The sequence below is a fragment of the Platalea leucorodia genome (assembly GCF_965183815.1).
Source record: "Platalea leucorodia genome assembly, chromosome: 3".
Lineage (NCBI taxonomy): Eukaryota > Metazoa > Chordata > Aves > Pelecaniformes > Threskiornithidae > Platalea > Platalea leucorodia.
Genome location: NC_138825.1, coordinates 63,917,805 through 63,932,603, shown reverse-complemented (window position 1 = coordinate 63,932,603; position 14,799 = coordinate 63,917,805). Strand labels below are relative to the sequence as shown.

General features: G+C 38.3%; 1 protein-coding gene across 5 annotated transcripts in view; it reads left to right on the top strand.

The window, feature by feature from the left end:
* Positions 1-14,799, top strand: part of PEX7 (peroxisomal biogenesis factor 7) — a 49,150-nt gene that overhangs the window by 29,675 nt on the left and 4,676 nt on the right. For 3 of the 5 annotated variants that reach the window (XR_014227673.1, XM_082306967.1, XM_082306969.1), the window contains 2 exons: positions 5,272-5,371; positions 10,028-10,110. Coding sequence is in view for 3 of the 5 variants with exons in the window: in XM_082306967.1 (XP_082163093.1) it covers positions 5,272-5,371; positions 10,028-10,110 (183 nt within the window). In the remaining 2 variants the exon portion in view is untranslated. Of the gene's footprint in view, positions 1-5,271; positions 5,372-10,027; positions 10,111-14,799 lie in introns of those variants that run through there. The other 2 variants (XR_014227674.1, XM_082306968.1) reach the window with 2 other exon arrangements.

Sequence of the window (14,799 nt, the reverse complement as noted above, 5' to 3'; positions counted from 1 at the left end):
TCAACCTCATAAATAGATTAATATCTTTTATCGATGAAAACAAATTTTATGGTGCTACGAATAGCACTGTAATGTTGTTGAATATAGCAAAGGGATATTTGTATTACTTTTTCATTTCTCTTAATAAACAGGTCTGTATAAGTGTTATGTATTTGTAATTAAAACCTTCAAGTATTTATACTTGAATATTTAACTGTAGCAGCATCTGAATATTTTTTCTTACAGAAAGTGCATCTTTTTTTTTTCTAAATAACCCCTTTTTGTTTTTTGGTTATGAAGCTATCTATTTTTGTTTGTCATACAAATACATTTAAATCTTTCTCTACAAAATGTATCCTGCCTGTCTGAAAGGCAAATTTAGGGTTTGCTTGTGGACAGATGAGGAAACAGAAGTATTCAGAGAGACGACACATACCTACAGTATTATCTGTACGTTAGTGACACCCACTTCTGTATTTCTCAGGTATCTGACTTACCCATTTTTAGCCAACCGACCTTTCACAGTACTTGATGAAGAGTGGGGCATGTGTCAAAGTGAACTGAAGCTCCAGTCTAGAATTATGATACTAAAGGATGGGGAATATCTAGAAGATCTGATGACACCATATATGTGCCTAAGTTAGGGGTCTGTATGCCCTTTTAGTTAATTCGTGTTCTGGGGAGAAATCAGGGAGCAAAGAGTAAGCTGGGTAACTTCACTCTCATAACTACATTTACATAACTCCGTATCAGCAGCAACAAAGTTGTTACTCTTGTACGCCAACCAGCCCGTATAGGCTCATGTCTTCATCCTTCAAGATTAGAGTAGCACATGGTGCTGCTTCTTGGGCTGCACCTTGTATTGATTTAAGCTAAAAGTACTAAAGGAGGCATGTACTTGCCTACCTGGAGTTTCTCACTTCCATTTCTTAAATCAGATTGAACTTTTTAGTGACAAGAAATACCTTCGTTTTGTGAGCATGCCCTGTTTTTCAGGGTGCTCTGTTTCTGGTTTAGGATCTTTGATTGATACCTCAATAGAATGATGATACAAATACATTCCCAGGTTGGCTTCAAGCACATGATGAGAGTTATTCTCAAATCATTGTTTGGAGGAAAATACTAAAGTTACTGGTAAGTTTTGCAAATTTGAAGATCTTCAAAAGCAGAAGGGATACTATGAAGGCTAGTAACTAGTTGTTCTTAAAAGTTATTCTGTTATATTGTGGCAGAAGAACTGAAACAAACATAACTTGCAATCTGCCATTTACCTTACAGAAAAATGTTTGTATGGGATTTCATAGTTAGGACATCAACTCACCTGTGTAATAAGGAAAAACAGTGGTGCATATGCAGTTCTATTAGAGTACGGTCATAAACGTGTAAGTGGTGTGCTTTGTTTTCTCATACAGTACGTAGGAAGTAAACTAAGAAGTTAGCATTTCAGCAAGAATTACTTCAAAATACAGCATGTAAGTTGAGTCCTTAGGAAAGAACTGTGCTACTGGAGCAAACTCAAAAGTAAAACCTATTTCAGAATTACTTTTTTGGATCCCCTTCCATTTGATTTGGCTCTCAAGCAATTCTTCCTCTTTTCTTTGATGCTTATGGAAGATAATACTTTCAATAAAGGCTTTCTTCTATACCTGAGCAGCTTCATGATGTTGATACTTTACTGGAACTGTAATGAAATAATCTCTTAAGGATATTATTGTGGAAATAGTTAGATGTCCCCAGTTAATGCCTGGAGTAACAACATTTCCCTGATTGGCCTGTATCCAAAAGTAGCTTGACGCTAAGTTCTGCTTAGACAGAAGTTTTTCTGCTTTGCAGGAAGAACTTTTACAGGTAGCTATCTTTGCACAGGGATCAGAGAATGGGAGCAGGAGAATAAATTGTGTGATACGTGTGTAGTAAACTAACACTGAGTTCTGGGTTGCTCTTGAAAACTTCTTGGTTGTGTGCATCCGCATGGTACTGTGACTTCGGCCTGATGTGCTTGCATGTGCATGGTGGCATTAGTCGTTGAGTGGGAGTTTATGGAAAGCAGCCTCTAAGTAGCTGATTCACACCCACCTAAAAATACACTGTATGAAGACATCCTGTATTTGAGACCTAAGAGCAGCAGTAAAGCTTTTATGCATAAATATTTATAATTTTTTGTTGTTGTTCCCCAGAAGAAAGTGGACTTGAGGAGTTGTGTTCTTTTTGCTTCCATCTATCTGTGCACTTCCCCTGAATCGTTTCCTGAAGTAACTTTTAAACCTATTGGAAACTTAATGAGATTTGACAGGAAAGTTGTAGTCTAAATTTACTAAGCTTGTACAAATTTAATGGAAACTCATGAGCAGACAAGAGAGGGAAATCCCAACTATTACCTTAAGGAAGGCAAAAGATGTAGCATGAATTCACCACCTGTCTAATCTGCTTGCTGATCTGCTAGCTCCTCAGCATGCAGCAACAGGCTGCCACAGCACATGCATTGTACTGCCTTGTACAGACACTGGAACCTGAAAGGATACTTGCTGCCTTTTTTTTTCCCAGTCAGTGGTGAAGGTGCAGGGTAGGAGGTAAGGGTAGAGAGGGGAGGAGGACATGGTGGAAGATAGGTAGAAGAAACTATATTGGGGGTTGGTAAAAGTGTTTTGGTAGGGAAGCCCAGGAGATGTATGTAGCAAGATAGATCTCAGACTAGATATAAGGAAGAAATTTTTTACAGTGAGGGTAGTGAAACACTGGAACGGGTTGCCCAGAGAGGTGGTAGATGCCCTATCCTTGGAAACGTTCAAGGCCAGGCTGGATGGGGCTCTGAGCAACCTGATCTAGTTGAAGATGGCCCTGCCAATTGCAGGGGGGGTGGACTAGATGACTTTTAAAGGTACGTTCCATCCCAAAGCATTCTGTGATTCTATGGTATTGCTGTGGGTGGTACAAAGTACAAAATCCATAGGATGACAGGCTTTTTCTCTTCACATAATGGCTTGTTTAGAATAAGCAGTCACTTGCAATGTACATGCAGCTTATGAATTGCATGTGAAGTACATGTAAAACAAATAAGAAACTATCAAGAAATGAGGGAAAAGGTATACTTTCAACATTTCCAGTGGAAAAAAGTTTAAGACAATGCACTCATATAGGTTGCAGGGTGTCTATGGTCAGTGCAGATGTGACTGCAGTTCTAAGCGCTAGTTTTAATGTACGTAATATGGGTAAAAAAGGCAGTTCTGTCTAAGTGGCACACCTCTGATTGTACAGGCTGTACAAACCTGTAATGGACCTGGAAAGTGTATGTGGTTGTCTGGCCCACTGTTGAAGTTCATGCTGCCAATTGAAGTAATGCAAGCACACTTATTTGTGCTGGCAATGCATCTTCGTTTTGCTGTACAGTTGTCCTGCTGGGGTAAACACTGTGTTAGAAAACCTGCATTGCGCTTTGAGTCTTCAGAACGCGATGGAAGTTCACTCTGAGCAAAATATTGTTGTCACCATGCTAGTTTTGGAAGCTGGGCTATAGATAGTGTTTTTCACTTTGGACTGCAAAGCTGGTATGAGAACTATCATTAACTTGTCATCAGTGGTTCTCAGTCCTGAGACTGTACGTTTTTTTGGACTTTCATTAGTAATTATTTTTATATCAAAAAAACAAAGGTCCCAGACAGCCTGTGGAACTTCAACTAAGTTACAGTACTCCTAAACTCTATACTGCTTCTGACTTCTTGCAAACATGACTCCATACAACAAACACCAAATTGTCCTACTATTTTTTACACTGATCAGAAAGTCTTTGCTCAGTTTTTATTCATTTAGATCTGAAGTTGTCTCCTTTAATCTTAGTTTTCAGTTATGAGCATCTGTCTTTCAAGAGTTAGTAGAGAGCTAGTGTGGTAAGGAAGGCTACCACTATTACTTAGAAACAACAAGATTTGTTTCCTTGCCTTCTTATGAACGAATGTGGGAGGATGAAAATGCTGAGATGGTCTTTTCGTCCTCTCTCCTGCAAAATAAGCTGTTTATCTTAGATCTCGGGTACTAGGAAAAAGTTGAGAGGGTTGTTGCTATGGCGTAGCCATTGTGCTGATAGCACTCTGCTCATTTATGAAGGAAGTAACATCTGCATGTTAAACAAACTGACCCTGCTGACTCCAGTGTTTGCTATTTTACCTGAATTGGTTTGAACATACAGTGCTTTCAGTGTAGTTGGTCTGATAATGAACTGTTCTTATTAAGTATTGTCACTTTCCCCAATAGGAGCAAGGCAGAGAGACCTCTGTCGTTGTTACAGAAGTAAAGCGTATAATTGACCACTGTGAGAAAATTCGAGCTGTAGAAAATTTGATTACAGCTGCCAGCCCACAAAATGCGCTGTGCCTTGCAGCCTATGGACTTTTCTAAGCAGTATATACAACAAAAAAAAGAAAAATAATTTTTTCTTTTGTGCCATCATATGGTGTCTTGTCAGTGTGTTATTATCTGAAAGTTCTGTTCCTGAACCCTTTTTTCACAGCTGAGATTTCTTGTACCTATACTTTCATCCCATCTTCTCTTACACCTCTCTTATCCTTGCTGCTAATTGCATTGATGGACATTGCATCTAATGGGGCAATAGCTGGGAGAAGTAGAGTACTTCAGAAATCTGTTTTCTAAGCATTTATATCTACCAAGGCTGGAAAGAAAAATTGCTTTTTGAAACATGAATTAGTGGAATTAACTGAGTAATGCAACTGATCTTTGTCGTATAAATTTATTATTAAATTATAATATTAAATTCTGTTTTACAGGAACACAGTCTGAAATTTGAGACTTAGAATGACCAATATCTCTAAATGAAGGTGTAATTTTCAGTAAATAAAGACCCCATAATGAACAATACCAAAAACGGAGAAAAATAATAAATTGTGCTAATGTCTTTCAGGGATAAAAGTCCCCAGCCATCAAGAAATATAACAAGAGTATTCTAGCCTACATTTTGTTCTGTTTTAATAATGTCCCAACGGCTGCTCTTTGGTGCCAACTTTGATCTCAGTTTCTGCAACAGGAGACAAAGACGGTTTTGCCCAGAGGGGTTTCATTTATGCAAATCAGCAGATGGCTTTGCAGGAATATGATTTGTTATGTTTCCTAAGTGGATGAGTTTGCTTTTTTAAATACCCTGGCAGCAACAGATTTGTCAATATCTTGTGTTATATTTTTGAAATGGCCTTTCAATTACTTTAATTGTGGTTTGTTTGATTTTTTTTTTTTTTTTTTTTTTTTTTTTTTAAACACCCCCACCCCCCTTCCCTCTCTCTACAGATTCTGGGACTTTTCCAAGCCTAACCCTTTGCTGGAAACAGTCGAGCATCATACTGAATTTACATGTGGACTGGATTTAAGTCTTCACAATCGTGGTCAGGTAAGAGCTGGGATGAATTTACTTTTCACTTGCCTATTATAGCCACTGTGGTCATGGATGGACTGCAGGACTCAAATCCTGAATAAGAGCCACCAGATTGCAGAAAGCTTCTGGAAGTAAGTCTGGCTGAATGCTTATTAAATAAACCTCACTTCAGGTCCATTTTTATTTATAAAGCAGTTACTTGCGTTGGGTAGGAGAGGAGAGCAGGACAGACAGAATTGCAAAATCAGATAGCTGAAAGCCATGGTGAGCTCAGGGAAAATGAGGTAGTTCAGTTTCAGAAGGAAGAGTAATAGAGAAGGGCCTAGAATGCCAAGCTGAGATACAGAGCTTTCTTCCATCTACTTAGAACGTCAGGTTAAACATTAGTAGTGTCACACGTGATACCTAGACCTGGTTTGTCATAATATTTGGAGTACTAGATGAGGCTTAATATGTAGTTAGAATTCTAAAACACTCAGCTATTGACATGAATGAGTGGTACCCATTTTATCAGGGGCACTTATTTATGTACTGGTTGTGGTAGGATTCTCCTCTGCTTCTGTTGCTACAATCGTTTCTGTTCTGTAAACAGAGGGTTGTTGTTTGTAGTATGAACAGGTTTTTCAGGCAAGAAAGGCAGAAAAACTAAAGCTAATTATTTGCTTTAAAATGAGAAAGCCTGTAGTTTTCAGACAGAAATTACTGTCACTGAGTTAACTGTAGCTAATGCACTATTAATGCATTATAGATATCATATGCATCTAGGCTTTCTTTCTAAGTCACAGTGAAATTAATTTTTTACCCCAGATAAAAATGACTTGTAACATCTGCGTTGAAATTCTGATTGGACAAAGCAAATAAAACCATCATAATTTCTGCTACTGATAAAAGGACACAGGAGAAAGGTGTAAGTTTGGCAAAATGCTTAGCTTAATGCATGTGGAATCATTCTGGCCAAACGCTAGCTTGAAGAGTTTCCTGCCTGGTTGCTTGTTCCCTTAATTCTGTTGCCTCAGGGCTGCTGCATTAACTCTCACGAGGGCATGCTGTGAGCCACATAGGGGAATTTGTAAGGCTGAAAAAAAATTCTCAAGTTTCAGGTTATTTTTCATCAGGGCAAGGCAAGAATAGCTTAAAGGCCAGTTGCTGGGAATTAAAACTTCATCCCAAGTGAGTGAATAGGTACAATTCTGGCTGAACTGGGTCCAGAGGGAGCAGCAAGCATAGTGTAGTACATTGGGGCCTTACAGTGCTACATCACTGCATGCTCTGAGCCCAGTTCAGCTTTCCATGAAGTTGGTGTGGGTTTTGCCATGGATCTGAACGAGGCGAGAAGATTTATCTTCGTTTTGTATTGAGGATGTGATTACATCTTGATCATAAGCCTGTGGCAGAGAGCCCTGTGTGTTACAGAATGGGTCTCAGTGCATGGTGTTTCTGATTGTCTGGCTGGATATGACTTCTTTTTGTATTATTTATCTGTCAAACTTGGAGTTGCTGCTATGTGGATATTCTTTCTTTTGTAACTACAATGTATGGAATAGCCTTCTTGGAACAAGGCCAAGTAAATGCTCATTGATGATAGATAATGAATTGAAAGCAAACAGCTGCACATGCACTTGTATGTTGGAAAAAGGAAAATGATGGTGTGCATACCCATCTACATTAGGGCATTTGTGCATCCAGGTATTTTTTTTTCCACACAGAAATTCTGCAAGTCCGATGTTGGACTTAATGCACAAAATCTGTAAATCTGGGGAACATACCCATATACGCTATATGCCAATGTGCCTTCCGGACAGAAGTTTGGCATCTGCAACAGCTTTAATATTCCTCTGTTTTTCTGTTGAGTTGATTTAATGTATTGTGAGGGTTGGATATCACAGCAATGCAAAATGTAAACATTCTGGTTTTTAAGAGAAGTTTAAGAATGTGATAGAATTAAACTGTGACTACAAAATGAAGAATGAACACTTACTGAATAGTTGCTTCCAGTATGAGCACTCGCAGCCTTTCCCTGGCTTCTACATTGATCCAGCGAAGATTATTTGCTTAAATTTTATGCTGCTGTTCCCAATATGTAGGTTGCCTTCATGTCTGCTCTCTGTCAAGACCTGATAATGAGCCCCATTCATTGTTGTTCTTCATGCATTTCCATGATTTGTGATATTCACTGTATGCTTTATAAGGAGTTATGACTTGAGATTTGAACTACTTCTCCATGCATGCAGGGTATTTTAGTCATAATGGACAAGCTATTCATTTATAGTTAAATTAAGTACCATTCTGGTCATTAACCTTTGCTGTAGTTCTTAATGATATTTTTGTTGTCTAGCCAGCTGATATTTTCTTTGGCTTTGCCCAATGAACTTCAGCATTTTTGAAGTATCTCTTACCTGTCAAGGAAAAACCAGTCTGTACTTTTGAAAAAGTGTTCAAAATAGATACTGTGATTAAGAATCTGATCTAGGAATTACAAGACATGCCTGTGGAACTGGCTAAGCTTCAAACAGAATCCACAGGCAGAAACTAGGTACCTGCAGGCAAGCTGGTTCTTCTTGTACAGTGTCCTGCTAAGGGGAGGCAACATGTGGGAGAGAGATTGGGTCAGAAGGAATGGGTCCCAGGTTGTGAAGGTAAGTATTAAGTAGATGAAGCAGAAAACTCCTTTGTGCTCAACTAAGATTCCAATATCTATTTTGAGGCATCTGTCTCTATGTAAAGTAAGCATTTGTTGAAAGTTTTGCATTTTAATAAAATCAGCTGTTGTTCGGTTTGGGCTTTTTTTCCATCATAATGTTGGTGTCAGGTTCACAGCAATTTCAGACAACTAACAAACTTTCAGGTGTATAGAAAAATGTGCATTTTATAGTGCAAAGCATTAACAGAAATGATGCTCATGATATTCAGGGTATTTCTCTGTTAAACTGCAAGTGCTGATGTGAGAGCTTGCAAGGCAGGTTGTCAAGGAGAAAATACTCCCAACTCCAGCTTTCAGCCAAAGTCACTGTTCTTGTGCGTGCCAAAGCTGCAAGACCCTAAGCACCAAAAATCGTTTAGATTTGTAATGGTGTACTGTATTAAGAACTGAACAAATCCATTTACCTTGTCAGCAGCATTAAGAGTATGCAGGTTTTTAAACCAGACATGATAGTTCTTTCCAAAGTTTGGGGATAAGAAAAACAATTCAAGCTTGCTCCTTTCCATATGCACTTGAAAGGCATAGGATGTATGTAGAGAATATGAAAATGGTAATCAGCTATATACTATTCCTTGCTAGGGGCTGATAATGCTAGACCATATATTGGAATTGTATTCAGTAACTCATCAGATTTCTTATTTCCCTTCTGATATTTACTTTCTTGTATGTGATCTGTGAATGTTCTGATGAATTAAAATGCAATACTCCTTTAAGCCTAGCTCTTACTGGGATTTTGCTGTGCTTACCTACAGCACGTAAGCGTGAACGTAACTTCTTTTGGTATTATTTGTGCAGCTTTATTTAAAAGCAGCCTTTTTCTTCTCTTGTAGGTTGAATGTGATACAGCTGTCATGAATTAATTTTAAATGTCTTTTAGGCAATCCATCAATGACACAAAGTAGATACTGTGAACATTCACTTCTTGTCTTGATTCTGAAATGATTTCAATAAGTATATAAAGAATAGAAAATACATATGTACCATGAATTTCTTTCAGTCATGGACAAAAAATACCCAACTCCTTCTTTTGTAGTTCTAAAGCTGTATTTTGCTTAACACAAATGTAAGAAAAACTGAAGCTCTGAATTTTGTCTGAAAAAATGTGTCTCAGCCTACACCTCATGTCTGTCCTGAACTCTGTAAAGCAGCCAGTGGAAAGTATAAATTAATGCTTTCCATTGAGCCAGGCTTTCTATCTTGCTGCTGAGAACAGGATTAATTATCTAATGGGAACAGGAGAGGAAACTTTCCATTTCTCTGTACTTTTACACTATGTACAATGACATTCCTAAATTGCAAGGATATGTGATTTTCAATGGAAGTGATGGCAAGTGGTGTAGTGTGAAGAGCACATTAGACATCCATGACATGCCAAATCAGAACAAGACTTCAACTATATACAATACTGAGGTGTTCCCTTTGGAAATTAAAATCGTTCTGCACCAAATGTCACTTTTCTAGTCCAAAATCATCTGTTATCTGAATGCATGTTAAAGTCTAGGTTTTAGAATAACTTATGTACAACACCAATAGTGATCACTTATGATTTTCTTTCACTGTGGTTGTGTTTGGATGGTAATTATACTACAAATGGACAGCTAGCTGTCTAAATAGATGTTTGTGTCAATGTAGTTTGAGAGGCAAACTTGTTTTCTCTAGCCCTCTGTGTGGCTGCACCTCCTTGTGTAAATATTCCCCCAGAGTAGATGAGTTCACACGAAACTGGTTTCTCTTACTTCAAATCACCTGGAGCTCTGGGAGGTATTGATTCAAGAAAGGGCCTGGCCACACTTGTTCTGTATTGCATTTGGAGATGGTGAGGGGTGACACGGCAATACACACACATAATACTGAGTAATACGGAGACAGTGATCATACCAGTGCAGTGGCCGCAAAACTAGTCTTGTGCTCCGTGTTACACTGTCCTTGTGATCCAGCTTCCCTGAACATCTGCTTTCTTCTCCCTGCAGCTGCGGGTATCACCAGCACGTTGTGCAGCACCACAGTCTGCCCCTTCCTTCGCCTGGCCAGAGGCAGTTAGAACTGAGCAGAGGTGCCTGCTTTGTGGTGTCGGTCTGTTGATCCCATGAAAAGTTGCTGTACTGGTGGCATCATGACTTTTCTTATGGCGTCAGTATCACTACAATTTTAAAAGCTGTAATTCCTTACTAGTTGGAGAGAGGTCATAGCCAAACTGTATGCACTTCAGCTGCATCCCCTGAAGGTAACTGAAATCTAGTTCTAAATTCTTCCAGCTTTATGGAGAAATTTTTGATCATCTGTCAAGTTTCAGTGTACAGGTTTGTTCTGCTGCCTGTTTTCTATGTGCAGCTTGTGCAATGTGACGCATTAGCTCTGCCAACACAGCAAGCAGGAGAATGGACAGGAGAGGGGCTGCTGAAGTTGGCTTAATCAGTATAGCCAAATATAAACCCAGAAGATGTCTGTAGTGAGGCTGTTTTGCTATGTATTTAGCTGTTCATTTAAATTAATTGTGCACCCTCAACAGGGCCAGAAACGTTGACTGTTTCATGTAAAAGTGGAGTTATACCTTGTGGAAACATACAGGAAAACAGAGACTTTCTCTGCTTTTTTCTTTTGATCGCTTGCTCTTATCTTTTACACTTAATTGCCAAGGAACTGATAGCTTCCACCCAGCTGTTGTGGCTATCACACTGCTATAATTACATCACTATGTACTTCATTTTAATCTCTCCTTATGGTCCTTCTCCAGGATGCTACTAAAGTTATGCAGTTAGTGATCCTTTGAGATAAAAAGATCCTACAGCATCTGTTCTTTTACTTAATTTCAGAGTGGATTTTCGCATGGAAGGATCAAATTTAACCAGCTGCAAATGTTAAACCAATTTGAACTCCTTTACAGAGTGGGAGGAGGGAAAGGGAGGTGACATTTCGTACTGGTGCTTATTGTATATCTTTCCCAAACTGTTAAAATTAAACTTTCACTGCGTAAGTCAAAGCTAGCCATTCATGTGTAATGGTCACTCTTTGCCATTATCAGCAGAAGTCTCATCCTAAGGTGTTTGGAAACGTTGCTGTCAGGCATCACAGTTCTGTAAAAGGTGCAAGTGTACGGAGAGGAAAATACACATTAATTTTGATTCTGAAGTACTGGGGAGAGGTGGGAGGCAGCGGTTTCTTACTCAATAAATGTGTTGCTTGTGCATTGTATTTGATTCAGTGGCTTACAAATACCTGCTACTTCTGTGAGCCTCATCTTTTAGTCAGCATAGTGGATTTTCTTTCTTTTCTGCATGATCAATAAATCTGTTTGAGAAGTCCCAGTGAATTGCAATAGTGTAACTCAATGGAAGACAACAGGATTTTGGAGCTGTTACCAAAACATTGTTTGGCTTACGATTATCTGTGACTATATCCCAAAAGGAATTAACTTAGCTTAACTCTGAGCTGAAGATTGGATAGGGTCACTAGAAAACAGTTTCACTGCATGTAAATTGACTGCATTTGGGGTCACCAAGGTTAGTATCAGCACAGAAAGGCATTTTGCAGTTCCAGTGCATCTTCTGCAGAACTTATGATTGACTTTACAGATTTAAAAACAGCTCTCGAAAGACTGGGGAGATGCCTTTCCCCTTCTCTGTAGAGTACAGGGGAATTGCTACAAATTCTGTGGAGATTCCAAGGATTTCTCTCTAACCTGCAACTCCCATCTCAGTTTACATCTTACTGATGAAATGCACACTCAGAAGACTTGCATTTAGAAACGTGCAGCACAACTACCAAGTCATCTTCCTGTTGCCCATGTCAGAGCAATGAAACAAATGTTGAGACAGCTCCCTGATTTTTAGATCCGTTCTTTGTGACATGTCTTTGCAATCTGGAAAACAATACCCCTCGAGTCTTTTATCTTTTCTTTTTGGAGAAAAGATTTGGATTTCTTAAGCAGTATTGGGATCATCTGTTTCTGATAACTGTAGTTTGAACCTAGATCTTTGTAAGAATTTCTGGCCCAGGGTTTGTTTGATTCTGTCTTTACTGGGAATAATAATTAAATCAATATGTGTTTTTCCAAAAGTAAGTTAAAAAACGGTTGGTGTTATTGCACATTGAAAATAAAAGGTTTTAATTTACAAACTCCTATCACTTTCACTCTCATGTAAAGGTAGGCATCGTGTGCAGTTCACCCTGGTAACTGTGGACCAAACAAAAGGCCACGCTAGTGGTTCAGATTTTCCAATACAAAATAGGTATTGAATACATTTAAACTCATGCGTGATCCGTTATGCACTTAACCAACCAGTTTTAATGATCACTTGCGAAAGTAGAGTAGCAAAGATAGAAAGCAAAGTAGAAAGATGAGTAGCAAACCTTGCTTGCTTTTTCTCCACTTAATCTCCATCCCACACGCTTGTAGAGGATGCTCAGGACCCCACAAAAATACGTAATAATTATATAAATAGACAATTAAATTCTGAATTTAAGAACTGAATACTTTTCCTGCTGTCTCTTCTACAGAAAAAAGACAGGTCTTATTAGTTCTATTTGAAAATGGGATGGGATGGAGAAAAGCTGAGAAGATAAATGGGTCACTCAGACACGTTTGCGTATTATCCTCTGATTTATTATGAGCACTCTGGGAGCTGAGTGGCACAAGATACTTCGGGAAATACTAATCTAGCACTTTCTTCTGATTAAACCCCTTCATAAAGGGGTTACTGAACTCAAAGTTTTTTAGTCGTTCTTTTGAATGTATTTGATCTTGGTTAGGGCTTGGGGCTTTATTATGCCTTCAAATATCGGAAAAAAGTTAGCTACTAACTTAGGAGATTTCTCTTGTTTTCTTGCTTCTTCTGAAGAGCAAAGAGGCAGAATGCTATGCAGGTAATTGCACTAGACTGAATGGATTGCCTTCGGGTGCTGGAAAAGGTCTAAGTCTATTGCAAAGCAAGATGATTGTGATGAACAGGAAACAGAGGGCCTGGCAGAGGAGTAAATCAGTTAGTGAGTCAATGGAAATGGCTTTGATAAATGAATGGATGTCAATATTAAATCAGTTGGTGGGAAACATTGTTATACTCTGGGCCAAGGATAAACACTTCAATAAAATACAGGATAGCTGTTTCATTTGAGTTAAACTATGATTTTCTAGTCAAGCAATCAGCTTCCTGTGATGACTGCAGTTTTTTGTTTGCTTGCTTGCTTTTTGGCTTTACTTGAAGGGAAATACAGTGGTCCCCATTTGATGTGCTTCAAATAGACTTGCTTAAATCTCTGCTGGCAGATAACTTGGCATGATGTTTATTCTGCAGTAATAACAGTACAGTACCTCTAGCATATATACACCAGTGCTGCAACTTTGCTACTGAAATAAAAGCTTTAGAGACAAGTAGTAAGCGTCATTTTGTTAGACTGCCTTTTTCCCATATAGCTTTAGTTATAATTAAAATTACCAGGTTTAGAATGCTTTTTCTATTTGCGTTATTTCTTGATGTAATTTACCAGTCAGTATAAGATAGAATATTCTTGTTTTACAATTAAGCTCTAGTTATTCTCCTTTTCCTTGCAATTCCTGATAGTTAAAAGTTGCTATAGTAGAATTTTATTCTATAGTTACAAGAGCAATTTAGTATTCATAAATGATAATAAAAATTGCATGGTACATGGGTGTTCAAAGTATTCAGTAGCACAAGGATATTATAATTTATACAGTTCTTTGCAACTGAAATAAACTGTCTTCTACTCTGTTTGCATGTCAGCTTAAAAAAAAAAAAAAAAGATGTAAATCATACACCCTCTAAACACTGAAATCAGTGAGATTTGTTTCAATCTGAGAGTAAAATTTGTCCCCAAGACAGTGGACACTTTCACAGAAAGACAAACCTCCATGCCTTCATGTTCCTAAAGGCAAGGACTTTTTATCAGGTATGCAAATAATGTGTGAGTCCGTTTTCAATTTTCCTTTGTCTTTCATCCTACCACAGGAGGATTTCCTCCGCCTGTTAGTAACGTCATCTCATTATAAACTCTAGGAACTTGTGGCTTTTTTTATACCATTTTTATTAACTGTGGTGTGCTGATTCAACCCTGATCCCAATGGAATTCCTGCTGCCATTTTACTAAATAAATTAAGTAGCATTTAGTTTACTAAAAAAAAAAAAAAAAATTGGCTAAAGTGCATTAAAGTATATATTAAAAATGTTCACGTGCCACATGAGAACTGACATTTCTAAATACTTTTAAAGCACTTCTATTCAATATCCTATGTTCCCCTCTTCTGGGGAAAGGCATAAGACATGTCATAAGAAAAAAGGCAAAACTAAATGAGAAGACATTTTGCAAACTGATGCAGTAGCTGCATGAACAGGCACTTCTCTTTATCCTAGGGTTCATTTTAGTCATTTGTATTTGAGGCAGTGATAATCTATGAGATACTGCAAAGGGGCATGTAGCAGCTGTCCATCAGTTAATGCTGGCTGCCGTGCCGTTAGCTTACAGTTGTCCCCTTTCTCTTACAGTCTTGGCTGTATTTTGGAGAAAGTCTTACAGAGAAATGGAAATGCTATTGCATTTTGTAATGCTGTTCCATGCTGTAGTGCCCCAGTTTCCCATACGTACCTGTTTGATCCTCTTTGCGTGTGTATTTTCATCAAGGTTTCTAATATCAATATTCCATTATAGAATTCCTGCTGCACGGGAGAACTTGATACACTATTTGCTGCAGCTTTTATTTTCCTTTTGTTTGCTGGTTGTGTTTTCATTT